Source organism: Ursus maritimus, unplaced genomic scaffold (genome assembly GCF_017311325.1).
Source record: "Ursus maritimus isolate PB19 unplaced genomic scaffold, ASM1731132v1 scaffold_8, whole genome shotgun sequence".
NCBI classification, from domain to species: domain Eukaryota; kingdom Metazoa; phylum Chordata; class Mammalia; order Carnivora; family Ursidae; genus Ursus; species Ursus maritimus.
The window spans coordinates 72831999-72851326 of NW_024426996.1; the positions used below are offsets into that span (position 1 = coordinate 72831999).

Genomic DNA, 19328 nt, shown 5'->3' on the forward strand with positions numbered 1-19328 from the left:
AGGGGCAGAGAGAGAGGGAGAGAATCTCAAGCAGATTCCTTGCTGGGCCCAGAGCCCAACGTGGGGCTTGATCTCATAACCTTGAGATCATGACCTGAGCTGAAACCAGGAGTCAGACGCTCAGCTTGCTGAGCCACCCAGGTGCCCAGTCATGGTTATCTTCATTAAGAAAAACCTTTTGCTTGGGTAGTAAATTCCCCAGGGCTATAGATAAGTGTATGTGGTAGTTAGGTTGTTGATGGATAGGAGGGAAGGAGGAAAAACAAGAAAGAAAAAAACAGAACAATGGTAGACTATTGCATTCGAAAAGATGGATGCACACACATATTAAATGACAAACTTCATGTTTGTTTTTATTTTTAATTGGACAGTGATTTCATTGGGTAATTTTCTTAGTGACATGATTTGTTCTTACTCATGTTGAATTAGGAAAGCATTTTAGCCTCAATATTATGATAAACTAGATGTATAAATGTCAGTGCTAATAGCTTAGTATTTTATTTTAGTCTTCTACAAATTGATGCCTGTGGTATCTGGACATTTTTTGGCTTGTTCTTGTAAATAAGGTCTCAGTGATGTTTAAGGAACAGCAACTTGTGGCCAGAAAAGAAAAAAGCTCCATATTATCCAAGCTAAGCAATATAAATGAGACTCAGAAATCCCCCACTAGATCAGAAATCTCCTAGAGAAAGATCTCTTGAGCCTACAAACTAAAGACCTTCAATATAATTTTAAATAAAGCCTTTTATGTAGCATGAGAACATTTTTTAGTTGATAATCAATTGCCACTATTATGTAGGCTTAGTAGATTTGCAAATTTACAAGTTTTTACAAGTCAGTTGGGTCCCTTCCTCAGGAAATCAGTTTAAGTTTTTTTTTCCTCTATTGACTCAAAGAGCCTAGTTGTCCTTAAATCCTGCGAATATATTTGCCTTATAATTTGACGGCATTGAGTCAACACCCTTATAGGGTCTGTAGTGTTGTAAAAAGAGAAACTGTCTAATAAAGGATCACATTTGAAAAAATAGACTGTGCTGGATAAAACCACTCTTGGCCACGAGTACTGTGCTTTGCTCTAAAGCACCGACACCTATTCAAGGAAATACTCCCTGACCCGGTGCTTTCAGAATGTAGACTTTAGCTTTGGAAAGCAACTGAGATGTATCTTTGTGAAATTAAACCGTGGTTTCAAATAAAGTAAACATGCAACAAAATATTGCTACCTTTTGGCACAAAATTCTGTGTTTGTGTTAACATTGAAATTTATAGAGATTGCAGAACTATTGTAATTATTAAAGTAATTAAATTGTTTCAAACTAAATGTGCTTGGGTAAGTGCATCTTACTTTGAGTTATAGTCGACCCTTGAACAACATTGGGTTTGGGGTGCCGATCCCCTGCATCGTCAAATCCATGTATAATTTTTGACTCCCCAAAACGTAACCACAAACAGCGTACTGTTGCCTGGAGGACTTACTGATAACATAAACAGTCAATTAACACATGTTCTGTTTGCTGTGTGTATTATATACTATATTCTTACAATAAAGTAAGGTAGAGAAAAGAATAGCTCTTAAGAAAATCACAAGGAAGAGAAAATACTTTCACAATACTGAACTGTAAAAATCCACATCTAAGTTCAAACCCACTTTGTTCAAGGGTCAACTACAATCATTATGTTTAAACATGTTATGCTAAGTAGATCTGTTTTGGGTCTCATCAGCATTCCCGAAGCTGTAGGTAATAAGAATGATAGTTTTCGTTTTTCAAGCACTTTTCATGTGCTGGTCATTGTGCACCATCCGTGGATTCACTGTCAGATAACTCTACACAAGGCAGGTGTATTTGTTAGTCTCAGTTTTTAGACTTATAGACTCAAGCATAAAAAGGATAAAGAAATTGCTCAAGGTGACACAGCTAGTGTCTAAGCTGGGATATGTTATTGGAAAGTAAATCAAATTTAAACATGTTAACAGTGTTTTGATTGACTCTTATATCGAGTTTTGTTCACTGTTTTTGTTCACTTTTCTAGTTGATTTGGAGCATATGCGAACAGTAAAACCTGAAAAACACTTACGGTTTTGCCGGGAAAATGGTTTTAGTAGCCACTTTGTCTCAGCAAAGACAGGAGACTCTGTAAGTAAAACAATGAATACTGAATATTATGAGTGATCTTTTGTTTAATAATAATATTCACAGGAAGTACACTTCCCAGGCTTAACTTTTGGAACAAATTAATTCCTATTGAAGACATAAAATAGATAAAATGTTTATTCTGTTTACATTACATCTATAATTCATTTAACATAAGTTTCTGGTTATTTTAGGGAATTTAAAAGTATGAGAGTTAAAAAGAACAACAAAAAAAGAAAGAACATAAAAATCACCCACTATGTCAGCATCCAGAGATGACCATTCACAACCTCATATGATTCCTTATAGTTTTCCGATGCTCACAAATGCTCGTGCCGTTGCTGTTGCTGCTGGTGAATTGCATTCACTGAATGCTTGCTTTGTGCCTTGCATTGTGCTTCTCCCATTATCTCTGCGCTACAGATGAGTCTGAGAGGGATGATGTAATGGGGGTCCAGGTTACACAGCTAATGAGTGGTGGGGATAGGATTTGTAAACCTAAGTAGTGACACTCCAGGGTTATTAACTGCACTAAATAGGGGTGCCTGGGTGGCTCAGTCATTAAGCGTCTGCCTTCAGCCCAGGACATGATTCCAGCATTCTGGGATCGAGCCCCACATCGGGCTCCCTGCTCAGTGGGAAGCCTGCTTCTCCCTCTGCCTCTCCCCCTGCTTGTGTTCCCTCTCTCACTGCCTCTCTCTCTGTCAAACGAATAAATAAAATCTTTAAAAAAAAATTAAGATCATAAATACAGAAATAATTTGGTGTTTTAGTTTTTTATTTAATATATTTACGTGCAGAAAATTTGGCCATGTCATTTAATATTATTAAATAGATTTAATCATCAGATTTAATTAGATTTAATAATCCATACTACCGCCAACATTGTATTAGTGCCATATCACTGTGGTGTTTTTTTAACATCCAGGATTTATTTATTTGCTTTTCAATCTTTGTCAGTTTGGTAGGCCAAAAAAAAAAAAGCGGTTTTGCTGCTTGAATTTTTTTGATTGCTATCGAGGTTGAACTTTAAAAAATTTCATTAAGTTTATTTTCTGGTTATTATCAGAACCCTTTCCCCCAAGATAATGCAAACATGGGCGCATACCCACCCACACATGCTATTTAAAAATATATAAAGTCAGTACTTCTTGATAAGTTGATGGATTGGGCTTCACCGTCACTTACCTTTCTGGGGTCTTCTGTCATTTGAGAATTAATTAATTGATTAATCAATTAATTAATTTTGAGAGGGAGCGAGTGAGCATGTGAGCAGGCAAGGAGGGGCAGAGGGAGAGGGAGAGAGCGAATCTTAAGCAGTCTCCCTGCCCAGTGTGGAGGCTGATGCAGGGCTCAGTCTCACAACTGTGAGATCACGACCTGAGCTGAAATCAAGAGTCAGAAGCTTAACCGACTGAGCCACCCTGGTGCCCCTAGAATTATTTTAACTTCTGGTATTTTATCTTGTGTTTAACCACTCCATATTTTTTGTGTACTTACGTTGAACCATCCTTAAAAATCCTCGTTATTTTCTTTCGAAATGCAACTTTGAAGTGGTTCATTCTTGTGGAATCACTTTGAGACTTTAGTCATCTCCATCTTCAGGTTATTTTCCTCATCACCGGGGAGTTGAGCTCCTGACTGTACTTTCTCTAACAATACCTTTGTTGTAATTCTTAGTGATTTCAGTGTCTTTGTTTGTCCTGCACCCCATCTCAGCCACTCACTCCCAGGCTTTGTCATTACAAATCACTACAGCTCTTCTGTTACCTCCTATCTCAGTGTCAGACATCCTAATCACTGACCACCCTCCGGTCTTTCCAGCTCATAGTCCTGAGTGCCCTCATCCAGTCCATTTGCAGTCCCGGCAGGACCTGCCAGACGCTGATCTTAACGCCTTTTTAATGTCCTTAACCTCCTTTCATGTCCTCATTTTCCTAACTTAAATCTCATGGCCAACCCAAAATCATTGCCATGCATATGCCCTCAGTTCCCTTTCCTCTCTTTGACTTTATCAGACTCATTTGGCTAAACCTTAACTCTGGTTTAAACCAAGCCCCCACTGTTCTGTGGCAGCCCCCAGGCATTTGAACATGATGCGAGAGAGACAGAGCCATGCTGGAGGTTTCACTTAAAATTCGCAATCACTAGTCTGAGGTGAGCCCTTAATGCTGCTCAGTAATTCTACCACGTGTCCCTAGGCCATCATCACTCCCTCTCACCTAGATGACTGTTTTCATAGCTTCTCTTCTCTCTTCAGATCTTCAACATTTCCTCATCCATTCTCTCAGCTGATGACCTTGTTTCCTATTCTATAGAAATTTGAAGTCAAGAGAAGATAACTGCATACCCTTGCCACCATGTTTGCCCCCACTCGCCTCACTCCCTGCCTCTGTTCCCGTATCTTCTGTCTTCTGTACGGTTACTGTGGGACAGACCTTCTGTGCTCCTGGCTAGGGCCCATTCCTCCACTACGCATTGGTCCCATTTCTCTTGGCCTAGTAATGAGCATTGATTACTCAGCAATTCTCTCTCCTTCCTGCATCATCGCTTGTTTTCTGTCTACTGGATTATTTGATCAGCATACAAAATATTATGACTTATCTTAAAAACAGGAAACTCTTGGTCACACACTCTTCTCTAGCTGTTGCCTTCTTTCTTTCCCCTAGTTCCAGTGGGATGTGTTTTGAAAGAGGTGTCTCCAGTTTTTTCTTTACAGTTTCTCTTGAACAGTTTCAGCTGGACTTTTTCACCCAGTATTTCACCTGAACTACTGTTATTAAAGTCACCAGTGACCTAGTTTTTGCTGAATGTGGTGGTCAGTTCTTAGTCCTCATCTTACTTGACTTAGTTGAGGCATATGAAACAGTTAATCACTCTCTTCTGTGAAATACTTTCCTCACTTACCTTCCAGGTACTACACCTCCTGGTTTACTCTTACCTCACTAGCTACTCTCTCTCAGTTCCTCTTGCTGATTCCCTCTCACTCCAACTTCTGAATATTGGAGTGCCTTAGGGCTCAGTCCTTGGATATCTTTTTCTAAACTTTTTCCCTTAGTTGCCTCATTTAGCCCCAGGGCTTTGACCAGACCTCTTCCCTGAACTCCAGACTCCTATAGTCCAGCTGCCTGCCCAGCACCTCCACTCAGCTGCCTGATAAGTGGCCCTAATTTTATTCAGGTTCAGAACTGAACTCTTGAAGTCTTTCCTGAAATCTCCCATAGTCTTCCCCAGTTCAATAAATGGCAGATCTTCTACTAATTGCTAAGGCGGAGAAAATTTTAGAATCATTCTTGACTCCTCTCTTTCTTTTATACCCCACATCTATTGCCAAGTCCTCTTGGTTCTACTTTCATGATGTATGCAGATATGTCTGGATATACCCTCTTTACTGCTACCACTTTGTTTCAAGCCTCCATCATCTCTTACGTTAGTGTCCTTGCTGGCTCCTCTTTTTGTACCCTTGATCTTCTGTAGTGAGAATACTCAATACAACAATCAGACTGACCCTATTAAAATAGAAGTCACATCAAGCCACCTTCCCATGGCTTCCATTTAACTCAGAATAAAAGCCAAAGTCTTTCCATAGCCTACCAGATCTTATGTGATTTGTACTCCCTTAATCTTTTTGCTTATTTTCCTTCACAATCCCCCACTTTCTCTCCATTCCACCACACTAGCTTTCTTATTTTTCTTGAATGTTGACCATCAGTGAACTATCATATATAATGATTTTTAGGGTATAAATGACATAAGCCTTTTGGAGATATGTATCTTTTTTTTTTTTAGAAATCAAAATTAGGGGGCGCCTGGATGGCACAGCAGTTAAGCGTCTGCCTTCGGCTCAGGGCATGATCCCAGCGTTATGGGATCAAGCCCCACATCCGGCTCCACTATGAGCCTGCTTCTTCCTCTCCCACTCCCCCTGCTTGTGTTCCCTCTCTCTCTGGCTGTCTCTCTGTGGAATAAATACATAAAATCTTAAAAAAAAAAAAGAAATCAAAATTAGTTGCAATAAATATTCAGTAAGTAATCATGAGATAAGTAGGGGTAAAAATATGATAAGACACTTAAGAAGCAGAGACAAGTATATCATTGCAGTCAGTATCTGGATTGAAGTCCTAGGAATCCTAGTGGGCCCAGCATAAGCTAAGTATGTATGAAAGGCTGTTTATAGAAAATACTGTTGATTTCTGTTTAATGATAACAGAGTATACTACTCCTTTACCCTGAACCAATAAAATAAAGATTACTAAGTTGTTTTGCTCAAGAGATATGGAGAATTTATTGAAATTGATGAAAGCCACAAAGATTATTAAAGGGTTGGAAGGTAAGATCTTTTAAGATAGGCTAAAGCCAGATCAAAAGACCAATATAGAATTGGCAATGAAAAACCTGGGTACTAAAGTACAGACTAATTTATTTTCCCCAGTACTTTTAGGAGTTTGTTATGCTAGTAGTCTTTTTTTTTTTTTTAATGTGGCATCTGTAATTAATTCTCTTATGTTAAAAATTTTAAAATGTATGGGTATCTGGGTGGCTTAGTCAGTTAAGCGGCTGCCTTTGGCTCAGGTCATGATCCCTGGGTCCTAGGATCCAGCCCTGCATCGTTGGGCTCCCTGCTCAGTGGAGAGTCGTCTTCTCCCTCTCCCTCTGTCCCTCCTCCTGCTTGTGATCTCTCTTTCTCTCAAATAAATAAAATCTTTAAAAAAATAAAATTTTTAAAATGTAAATTTTTAATGTGTTTATGTTTAGACCAATTTAGTGAATTGCATGATTTTCAAATTATGATTTAATCATTTAAAAATTATTACACTTAAAATGTTAGTATATTTGACAAAGCTATTCTTGTAATAACCTGTTACATCATATTTTCACAATTCTTGATGTTTATCATTTTTTAGAAAGTTCAATTTATTTGAAGGTAACTTAAGCATGCCTGTTTTAAATCATTTAAACCTATTTTTGTTATGTAGGTCTTCCTGTGTTTTCAGAAAGTTGCTGCTGAAATCCTTGGAATCAAGTTAAACAAAGCAGAAATAGAACAGTCACAGGTGATTATATTGAACTTTATATTTTTAAAAATCAATTTAGTTCCTAAAAGACATTAATTTTCACCACTGACTCCTTTCACATTTATGCATTCTATGTACATATCCCTAAAAGCCTTAGGAATAAATTGTGTGTATGAATGAATCAGTGTTTATTGTGGAAGATGGAGGATGTTAATTTTTGCCCAATTATGATACCCTTGAAACTTCATTTTGTCCTAAAATTGAGATTAATATAATACACATTTCATCAGTGGTTAAATAATGGGTTAAGATGCTGACCATATTGTTTTGTACTTCCTTCTTTAAGTTCTTCCAGGATTTCTGTACTACAATATTCTTTTTATATTTCATACAAAAATCCCAACAATTTATCTAAGTTTAGTCTTAGACTTTACTCCATTTGGCATCCTCCATGTTCACTTTGGTAAAACATTACTTTTTCTTTAAGTCTGTGTTCTCTGTTCTAATCTAAAACACCCCCTACTATAATGATATTAATTCTCAATGCTATTTTATTGTAAATTTAATGCACAATTTAATAATGGTATTAATTATTGAAGATTTTGGAATTCTTTCACTATTTCTTAGACTAATAAAATAAATGTGAATACCAGCAATCAAGCATTTAAAAATACCACCATAATGGTATACCAATTCACATGTTTGATAGAATGAAAAATCAGAGTAAGAGCCTAGAGTTTAAAGTTAAGTTTTTGGTTTGCTAGAAGCAACAAATAAATTACATTTTTCCTCAATCCTGTCCACTCTATGCCCATCCCATACAGCTAAAAAGATACAATTGTCTTTTCCCATCCTTATATTTTCTTTAATTTTTTCAGTGATCTGTCTTATTTTCATGGTCACTCTGTGTGTGTGTGTGTGTGTGTGTGTGTGTGTGTGTGTGTGTGTTTTAAAACAAAGCAGATATCAGTTGAAAATTTTTATGCTGAAGTGACTCTTTCTAGGACTTGATTACAATATTTGAAACTCTGGACATCTCTTTTTATTTCTCATTTTTCAAAAGACATTTATTTCAGCACTTATTATGCTCAGTCATGGTGTTAAGATATCTTATGCCATGTAAATTACTCCCAGACACATAAAAATAGTTGCAATTGACTCTTGATCAACTCAGGAATTGGGGACACTGACCATCCCCCCACAGTTGAAAATCCACATGTAACATTTGATGCTACCAGAACTTAACTACTGTTGCCTACTGTTGATTGGAAGCCTTACTGATAAACAGTTGATTAACACGTATTTTGTATGTTTTATGTATTATGTACTGTATTCCTTCAATAAAGTAAGCTAGAGACAAGAAAATGTTTTTAAGAAAATCTTAAGAGGAGGGGCATTTGGGTGGCTCATTAGGTTACGATTCCAACTCTTGGAATGGAAAAAAGGGAGCTTGAGTGATTGGTGGGCCCTCCTAGAGGCGAAGGTGTGCAGGTAGGTCACAGGCAGCCACTCTGGGAAAGAATGCCGTTTACTGCCTCATCTCCAGAACAGTGCTCAGGTTCAGCAGTAACTCCAGAGAGATGGACTAACTTGGATATTTTTAAAAAGCAAAATTTTAGTGATGCTTTATTAATGTTCTCAGCTCACTCTTAGTCACAAGAGCCAGAAAGCTACTATCTTGACTTTAGAGATGGACTTTACATCTAGGCATATTTTAACTAAATAGGGTATCAGATGTGTTAACTGCATAGCTCTACCTTTCCTGTGCACCTTACCTTTTTAGCGCACCCCATCTTGTTTATTATGCGATGACACTTAACTCAGTCTTCAGTTTGTTGGTGGAGTGTAAATGAATTCATTCATTTGAAGATGAGTTCACATTACGAGAGCCCTCTTTTGTTGTTTGTCAGAATCCTTTGTGTAGGGAAATCTCATTCTTCTTTCCCGAATCTCATGAATTTGGTGTCTTTGCCAATTAAATTATCGATTTCACAATTATCAACATTTCTCAGTGGAAACATTTTCAAAAGTTCAGATTTTAAAAAGAGGTTTCTAAGAACTTACATGCAAGCCAGCAAGCCGTGTTGAGCACAGTTATTTCTTTTTTAATTGAAATATATTTGACAGGGCGCCTGGGCGGCTCAGTCGTTAAGCATCTGCCTTCAGCTCAGGTCATGATCCCAGGGTCCTGGGATCAAGCCCCGCATTGGGCTCCCTGCTCAGTGGGAAGCCTGCTTCTCCCTCTCCTACTTCCCCTGCTTGTGTTCCCTCTCACGCTCTCTCTGTCTCTGTCAAATAAATAAATAAAATCTTAAAAAAAAATATGTTTGACATATAACATTGGATAAACTTAAGGTGTATGACATGTTAATTTGATACATTTATGTATCGTAATATGATCACCATTGTAGTGATAATTAGCACCTCTATCACATAATTACCTTTTCTCTTAGCAGTTGGAATAATTAAGCTCTAGTGTCTTAACACGTTTGATGATTATAATACAATATTGTTGTCTGTCTTCACTGTACTGTGCATTATATTCCTAGGGCTTATTTACTATTCGTTTTAAATTTGTACCCTTAAACAACATCTCTTTGTCTTCCCCGGTATGGGGAAACACCCGATCCCTGGCAACTACCATTTTATTCTCTGTTTTCACAAGTTTGGCTTTTTAAAATTCCACATATAAGTGATACCACACAGTACTTGTCTTTGTTTGACATCTGTCACTTAGCATAACATGCTCAAGGTCCATCCATGTTGTCACAAATGACAGAATGTCTTCCTTTCTCATATATATACTCCATTGTATATATATGTACTACATTTTTAAAAAAGATTTATTTATTCATTTTAGAGAACACCTGTGTCTGAATGTAGGGAGAAGGGTAGGAGAGGGGGAGGGAGTCTTATGCAGGCTCCATGCTGAGCACAGACCATGAGATGGGGCTTGATCCCATGATCCATTAGATCATGACTTATGAGATCACAACCTGAGCTGAAACCAAGAGTCGGATGCTCAATGGACTGAGCCACCCAGGTGCCCCATATATGTACCACATTTTTTTTATCCATTCAGCTATTGATGGACACGTAGGTTGTTTGTATATCTTGAGCTATTGTAAACAATGTTGCAATGAACATGGGGGTGCGTATATGTTCAAGTTAGTGTTTTTATTTTCTTTGGCAAAATACCCAGAGTTAGAATTGCAAGATTGTATGGTAGTTCTGTTTTTACTTTGGGGGGGAACCTCCACACCGTTTTCCATAGTGGCTGTACCAATGTACATTCCCACCAGGAGTGTAAAAGGATTCCCTTTTCTCCACTTCCTCCCCAACATTTGTTGCTTTCTTCTTGATGATGGCCATTCTAACTGGTAAGTGACTGAGAGAGGGGGAGAGAAAAAGAGGTGGGGCAGGGAGGCAAGGCAAAGAGGGANAGAGAGTGCACACTTGCTTTCTGTGTTTTTTGACAGATTCCTGAGGGAATTTGGTGTAGCATTTGAAAGTGTTTTGTATTATTTTCTGGAGAAGGAGCTGGTCTTTAGACTCCCAGTCACATGGAAACTGATGCTATAGTAATTCAGTTTGTGACATAGGTATTTATGATCAGGTTATAGTCTTGGTTGTATTCAGTGATTATTTAAAGAGATTCCGCTGTTTTAGTTCTAACCTTGTTTGTTCCTCCTAGGGAGTTCTTTAAAGTGAGTTACCAGCACATTTTGCAAGCTTTGCAAGGAAGGGGAAGGGGAAAGGGGAGGAAAGAAAGGGAACACAGTTCATGAATACAGCATACATTCTTTGGTGGTCCGCTTCTTACCAGGGGCCACAGTAGAATCTGGGAATCCAGAGAGGAATACGTGGAAGTCCTTGTCCTCACGGAGCTCCCAGAACAGGTGGGGCAGACAGCTATTTAAACACTTCTGTACACTCTAGCTGCCTTGTCCACAGTCCCCGATTTAAGCAGTAGTTGCATTTGTATCATTTATCAGTTCTTTTTTCTCCCCCAACTATTCTCCTCTAAGATGGTGTAAAAACTGGGACTAGTTGTTAACAAGTGTCCTCATTTCCCATATTGTTCAAGTTTTTTTTGTTTGTTTATTTACAAAGTAGTCAAACCTTTAGGGAAAAAACCCGAATTTCTAATTACTGTTCTCTCAAAGGTGCAGCATTCAGCTTTTCAGTAATGCACCAGATAATCCAAGGAGAAAATGCATACTCCTGTGTCTTATCTCTTTCAGTCTGAATTGCAAGGAGGTTTTGCAGTATATACCTGATATTAAGAGGGGTGGTTTTTTAAAAAATTTATTTGTCAGAGAGAGAGAGAGAGAGAAGGAGAGGGGGCACAAGCAGGGGGAAGCTTCGGGCAGAGTGAGAAGCAGGCTCCCTGCTGAACAAGGAGCCTGATGCAGGACTTGATCCCAGGACCTTGGAATCATGACCTGAGCTGAAGGCAGATGCTTAATGGACTGAGCCATGAGCCACCCAGGCATCCCAAGAGTTCTTAATGCATTTTTAAGCCTTGACATTTTCACTTGTCAGTTAATAAACTATGAATTTCTGGGGCTCCTGGGTGGCGCAGTCGTTAAGCGTCTGCCTTTGGCTCAGGGCGTGATCCCGGCATTATGGGATCGAGCCCCACATCAGGCTCCGCTATGAGTCTGCTTCTTCCTCTCCCACTCCCCCTGCTTGTGTTCCCTCTCTCGCTGGCTGTCTCTCTCTCTGTCAAATAAATAAATAAAATCTTTAAAAAAAAATAAACTGTGAATTTTTGTTTGGTTTGAATTTGGTAAGCATTAGTTTCCTCAAAACAAAAATTTCTCTCATGTCTGAGACACTAAACTCACTTAAAAAAAAAAAAATATATATATATATATATATATATGTCCCCTCTGAATATTTCCATGCTGCATATGAACATGTCTGGTGTAGGGCCTGGTATGTAGTAGGCATGCACATAACTGTACAACTCAAGTGCCCATTTAACCCCTGATCCTAGGGTCCGTCTCTGTGGCTTTATCTGAATATTGACCTTCCTTAAGGAGCCATAAGGAGCTTAGATTTTTCTTACATAGATGTTAATCTTTATTATTTTTTCCAGTCTGTTTACAAAAACTGCCCTGAGATTCCTTTCTTATCCTAAACATCACTTGTCTTCCTTGCAGAACTTACTTACTCGCTTTGTACATACTATTCTAGTTCTCAGACACTGAACATTGCTTAACGGATTTCCATATCATAGCCCATATTTTTCTTTTCCTCCTCACCTCTTAAAGTTACTTTTCATATAGTTTCAAGATCTAAAGGTGGGACTTTAGAGACGATGTAGATAAACCTTGTGTTTTTATATCAGGAAGTTGTAAAGACCGAAGTGGTAAAGTAACTTGCATCCAAAGTTACGAAGGTTCTGGCTGCATCTAAGGGCACTTTATATGGAAGAAAAAGAAAAGAAGTTTCTCTTAAGTTCCTGCCGTGTGCAAAGTTCCATGCTTTAAAAAATGCTATAACCATGCGTTAAGTGATAATCTATAATTTTGTTGCACTTTGAATATATATCAACCATAGTATTATTTAATAGCTTACATCTCTGTATTCCGTGCTAGACTCTTACACATCTCGGAAACAGAGATTATGTATTATTTATCTGAATGTCTTCAATATCTAGAACAGTGATTAGCTTTGGATGAGTGATAGTGACAAGGTATGTGTACTCCATATCCTGAATGTGACAAACTACAACTTTTGCGATGGCAGATGTGTTGCTACTATCTGGGTTAAGACACAGTCGCAGAATGGGCCAAACTGATCTTCAGTGTCCTCCCAAGAGTCCATCTCTACTCTCCACACCTTCCTGCCCCAGCTCCTGGGTTGCTGTCTTGCTCACCTCTGCGTAGCTGCCGCTTCCCTTTCCAATATCCACTCACAAGTAAACACTCTGACAGAATAAGGGTTAAGCTGGTGTTTAGCCACACGGCTTCTTTCCTCTTAGGGCCGTTTCTTTATTTTCACTCCATTAACTAATTGCAGGGAACAATAGCAGAGTGTACTTTGTGACTCCACAGGTACAAGGTGGTGTTTTGTAGGTAACATTTTCTCTGAAAACATCAGTGAATGGCTTGTAAACAAGCTGACTACTATGAAACCAGCTACCATGAAGTTTATGGCATGGAAATTATGTTTTTCTCCTCATAGAAAGCAAAGTTTTGAATCTGCAGAGCTTTAGTCTGGCTTCCAGTTGAGAAACTTTGTACAAAGCTTTATGTCAGACAGCCAAGGCCTCCAAGAAAGATATTGCCTTGTTAGTTCTTCATTAATTTGATGAAAATTAATGGTGAAAATCCAAGTCATTTATGTTAGTCAATACTTCAACCAAAATGTCTTGACCACAGGTCAGTAACCTGGTTGTGTTTATAGGATAGGGTTTAAACCAACATTGTGGAGGATTAATGAGTTGCTTACTGATTATGAAAATCCCCTTTCTTTATTGTAACCCATAGTTTGGCATGAAACAGTTAGGTTTGGGGAGGTCGGATAATGGTGTTCAACGTTAATACCTCATGTGGCAGTTGGTAATTCTTCTGTTGATAGCATCAGGCTGAATGCCTAGTAAATCATGAGGCTTGTCCAGAAGTTAATGCTGCTTGCTAGAGAATTGGAGCAGAGCCCATCCAAGGCTAATATACCATAGAATCCTCTTCATTTACTCTCAGTTGTTTATCCAATCATTATAAATGTTATCACAAACAACTGCCCGTATTAACATGTATTTCTATATGTGTTAATTAATAGATACTAATATGAAGAAAGATTTTCTGAAATAAGATATTTGAAAAAAGTGAGGATAATTTCAAGTGTAAGAAATTTGAGGGGAGCATGTTATCTCTATCATACATACTTGTCATACATGCTCTTTTCATCCTAAGGGTTATAGCAATCCAAAACCTATCAAAGTAGTTTTGATTTTTTATTTAGCAAAACTTTCGATATTTGAAACAGTAGCTATTGTGCCTAAACACTATATGTCTGGACTTTTTCTTAAATGATAGAAAAGTGTGTTTCGAACTTGTTTATTTCTATATGGAATTTGGAAGCATGGAGGTGAGGGTTGTGTGGGATGAGGGAATGAGCATCAAAAAGAAGTCTTTGACAAGTACTAGATATTATTAAGTGTAAAGATTGTAAGTGGCACATGGCTTCCTCTGATTTATGCGTCCACTCCCCACCTTCAAAGAAAATTAATTACTCCTTCTCCTGTGTTCCCTCAACATATTGTAAGTCCACTAGTAAAGCTCTTATCTTGTATGGCAATTAGCTGTGTACATGTTTCTCCCTCCGTTTAGTCCAGAGCACCTTGTGAACAGAGCCTGTGCAATTCACCCATGTAATTCACCCAATATAGAGTGACTGGCACACAGAGAGATCTTCAGTAATATTTGTTGAAAAAGATGGAATTAAATACTTTTACTGCGTTTTAGTATAGAAAAGCCCTGTAATTCTTTGTTGTCCTCTGAAATTCTGGGTGTTATAGATATAATGTGTCTTTGTGATACCAAAAAGAGAACCTGCAACTTGTCTGGGAGGTTCGGTACACATGTCTATTTCAATAATTAAATAGAGTTGCAAAGAATAATGTTTCATGGATCTTCACTCATTTTCTTTCCCTTTATATGCATATATTCTGCTGTTTTTTTCTGTGACATGTTTAAATTTATGTATGTATTTTTCTGCTTTGGTGTTCCCTTCTATTTTCAGTCATTGAACATACTTTCCATTTTTTCTTTTTTTTCTTTCCCCCCCCTCTTTCTTCTTCATCTTGTTTATGTTGTATGGAATTGGCAGCATATTGTCAGGGCAGAAATAGTGAAGTACCCGGAAGAAGATAATCAACATACCAACTCTGCTCAGAGTAGAATCTGTTCAGTACAGTAGTGCAGGTATTAATGGGTAAACGGATTGCAATTTGGGGGAGGGGGGCGGGGGGACTAGCTGTCTTGCTCTTTATTCCTTATGAGTAGAGAAGTTCAAATGATTATTGTACATTATTGGTAATTAATATTGTTCATGGTAAGTCCTGTTTTAGAACTTTGAAAAACTGATTCTTTGCCAGGAGACTGACAAACAAGGAATTGGAACAAATTAAAATAGCATTTCAGTTACTTTCAAACATATTTGTCTTTATGGTTGTGTTTATCACATGTGCAGTGGAGAGTTGAGACAGTTACTACATTATTCAGTGCTTCCCATTTTTTCCTGAAATAGCAGGGTAGTTGAAAGAGTATTTTTAAAATTTGCCTTGAATTACCTTTCTTTGTCTGCTTCTGTACGCAGACTTAGTAATGGAGTTGAGAACAGTGAAGGAGCTGTTTTAATTTTAATTATTACTTAGGGCATATTGCTGAATTCATCATTGAAGATATTCCTTGAAGTGTGGGTTAGGGGGATGGAAAGAAGAGTTAAAAGTGTCTTTTGGTTTAAATTATTTTAGTAAAACATGAATATGAGGTAATTTTCTAAATTTTTCATTCTGTATTTTCTTAAGAGTCATTACTCATAACCCAATAGTGAGCTCTTTGGAAGTAAATTAGGGATTTGGGAGGAAAGTTCTAAAAATTGGAAAAGTTTTAAAAATTGGGCTGCTCAAAACATTTCTCCTTTATATGTGACTCCTATTTAACATTTACACGTTTTCTTGCTAACTTGCAAATTGCTGCAGACATTCTAAAAAAGTTATGGCTGGGTATAATGGTTTATTTAAATATTAATAAATAATGACATATATTTACTTGAAATTATGAGGTCTTGCCTATGAATTAAAACACGTGAGTGATTAATTCTAATTCCTTTGCTTTAAATTATAACCAGGGTTTAGTTTTTTATATTGATTTGTCAATTTTGTATTAGACTTGTAACCTCAAGTTAATGTTGTAAAACCAGGGACGACTCAGTAAAAGAATTGCTCTTCTGTCCTTATAAAACAAAAAACCCCCAAACCCAGACCCAAGCCCCTCACTGCCCAGCATCTCAGCTCTACATCAGTTTGTTCTGACTGATTCTTTTCATATCAGCTCTGGCTTCATTTATGGTGTCTGTCATCAGAAGTTCACCAAAGTTCAGAAAATAAAAATATACTTTAACGAGCTCTTTCTAAACGTTCTGATGTGCTGATAATAGCTCTGTTTTCTTTTATGACAGAGGGTGGTGAAGGCAGATATTGTAAACTACAACCAGGAACCTGTGTCGAGAACTGTCAACCCTCCCAGGAGCTCTATGTGTGCAGTTCAGTGAGCGCACGTTACCTTTGCACCCGTGGTCCTGGCTGCCCTTCGCCCCGTGTGGGCCCGGGGCCTCTAGAAGCTCTGTGATCAGTGGCCATCTCTGTAGTGTTCAGTTAACACTTTCCTCCCGGCTCCCTCGGCGCGGCCGCCACGGCCTCCGGCAGCTCCTCGGCCCGGACGGATTGCACTTGATTGCACTTGGGGACAACACACTCGGAATCCAACATGGAAAGCCCCTTGTCTGGCATTAGACTGCTTCACTGAAAGGGAATGATCTTTTATCTCCGATGTCAGCTTTTTAGACAAGTGTGAAGACGTGCCAGTCTTGACCGGCGGCCGGGGTGTGGCCAGCACGGTTTCGCTGTCTCACCTGAGCTCCTGGCTGGCGGGGCGCTTCCCGCTGCCCACGCTTAGACAAGGTATATACTTTATCTGCAGATGCTTCAGAAGGCCTTCTTCCGCTGTCTGTCGTGAGTGAAAATATGTAAAGTTGTATCCAACTGAAAATGCTTGAAATAAAGCTGTAATCTATTTTTTTCATTTTTTAAAAAGGGCCTAATTGTTGATACTGTAACTGTAGCTCCCAAAGTCGTACTTGCTGTCGTAGTTTTATTCCTGTGTCATGGTCACTACGCATCGTGTCACTGAGGTGCGCTGGCTTTCTGATAGTGTTCAGCCGATGTCTCCTCCGACCCGTCCGTGCTCCCGGCACGAGGCACGGCTGTTGTTGGATCGTTGTGGGTCAGACTGTACCTGATGTTCAGATGTTCTTCTCCTGCAAATAAACTTATTTCAGTTACTTTTTTGGGGGAATTTTCTTTCGGGTGTCTGCCTTTTAGTTTCAGCAAACAAAGTGTATTGGGATACGGAGTGAGGGAGCGCGTCCCGTTTCCTAAGCTTCCCGTCTCCCGGACAGGTAGGTTGCTTTGTTGGGCCGATCCGGGTCCACGGCCGCACGTCAGGGACTCCGCCCGAGGCGCACCCTCCGTCTCTCCCTCTTCTCATCCCGACCTTCCGTGCTGCGCACCTCTGCACGGGTAGAGCCCGGACTCACTGCTGTGTGCTGTGTGCTGCCCTGCCTTCCTGTCTGAGCGCGCGGCGCCCCCCGCCTGGGACCCCCCCGCCCCGAATTCTGTCTTCTGCCAGCCAGCCTTCAGGCACGGCGAGGGCAGCGCTCTGTGTATCTTGCTCACCGTTGTGTCGTGTTTTCTGTACGAAGGCACAGTGCCTGGCCCGGTGGGTGCTTCGTATTTGTCACATCAAGACAGGAACGAATGCCGCCCCTCCACAAAGCCAGTCCTCGTCTATACGGCGCAAGTGCCTGGGGAGTACCTCTGGGATGGCCGTGACCCTCTCCTGCCTCGAATCACAGCGATTTGTGCCCTCGTGTTTTATTCCTTAATAAGCCACGAGCCTGCTGAGAACAGTCTGGGTCTGTTCTGTGTCCCGCCTCTGCGGGGCGCCGAGCAGGGTGCCTTTCTCACAGGAGACTCGCCACAAATGTGTGCAGGAATTTTGGACACCTCATTTTACAGCCGTAAGGGGTCTTAGAGAACTTGTTATTTCATATCCTGTGTGGCTAAGGAAACTGAAGTTTGGACAGAAAAAGAACTTGCCAGAGGACGTGGGATCAAAGCTAGACCCGAGAGGAAATCTTCTGTCTCAAGGCCAGGGGTCACCACTTCTCAAGAGTGATTTGAAGTTGAAGAAATTTTAAGGATTGTGACTTCTGTAGTCATCAGGTAGCAAGTCCAATCTTTCTTAACTGTGATTTCTGTGTTTTTTACTTTATAGCAGTTAAGCAGCCTTTTACACCTTTCAAGTGATAAGGCCTTCAAAGTATTTTATTTTATCCCTCCTTTCGGCAGCTCCTAACATGCCAGCCAGTCTTCTAGGGGGAGGATAGTCTCCCTGTGTTCCTTAGGAGAATATAAATTTAAATAAAAGAGAGCTCAACTTTCAAGGACTTTACAGTCTAATAGAGAGATTTGTTGTTGCTATTTTATTTATTTATTTATTTATTTATTTATTTATTTATTTATTTAAAAGATTTTGTCTATTTATTTGACACAGAGAAAGAGAGCACAAGCAAGGGGAAGGGTGGGGGGAGAGGGAGAAGCAGACTCCCTGCTGAGCAGGGAGCCCGACCTGGGGCTCGAGATCTCAGGACCCTCATGGGACCTGAGCCAAAGGCAGATGCTTAATTGACTGAGCCACCCAGGTGCCCCTGTTGTTGCTATTTTAAAAGCTCTGATTAAGTCTGCTATTAAACTAAACTTGCCCTAGATTGTATGTTCAGTAAGAGACGAGGCCATGCTCTTGTGGCCTTTTTATGTTGTTTTTATATCTATGTGAAAACTGGAAGATTTTCCTGATCTTTTTCTTAATCCGATTACCGCAGGTATGACTTAACACATACATAGGACTGTACAAGCTGAGTGCTACAAGGCATTCTGGAGGAGGCAGAGAGGAATTACGAGAGGTCTGTGATCAAAGCACTTTAGTTGTGTGTTGATGCAGTTCGAGCACTGAATGGGACTGAGCAGGGGGCAGGAGGGAGAATGGCCTTTGTAGGCTGGCTTTTCCTAGACATTTTCAGACACTTGTCACATGAGCTGTTTTTTTTCTCACATCAGTCTATGACAGGTGTATCATTGCCCTCATTTTACACATGAGGACACCAAAGCCGAGAGTGAGTGAGCGAGTGCACTAACTCCTTCCTTGAGTCAGTGGTGGAGCCAGGATCCACACAAACTGCCGAGATAGGATGGACAAGGCCGGTACCGATTGGAGCTGCCTTCATTTGTGAAGATCACACACCTGACCTCCTTCCTGGGAGTTGACCAGGCCTGAGTGTTTCAGGCAGTAGTGATGGCCAGCGTTGGTCCCTCCACCTTCTCACG

General features: G+C 39.7%; 1 protein-coding gene across 2 annotated transcripts in view; it reads left to right on the forward strand.

The window, feature by feature from the left end:
• RAB28 (RAB28, member RAS oncogene family) overlaps positions 1 to 16703 on the forward strand; it is a 92751-nt gene extending 76048 nt beyond the window's left edge. Inside the window, exons 5-8 of one of the 2 annotated variants that reach the window (XM_040625103.1) lie at positions 2032 to 2135; positions 7109 to 7186; positions 14990 to 15084; positions 16343 to 16703. In XM_040625103.1, coding sequence (XP_040481037.1) covers positions 2032 to 2135; positions 7109 to 7186; positions 14990 to 15079 — 272 coding nt within the window. In that variant the 3' untranslated portion in view covers positions 15080 to 15084; positions 16343 to 16703. The remainder of the gene's footprint in view (positions 1 to 2031; positions 2136 to 7108; positions 7187 to 14989; positions 15085 to 16342) is intronic. The other variant, XM_040625102.1, reaches the window with a different exon arrangement.
• Positions 16704 to 19328: the final 2625 nt, after the last annotated feature.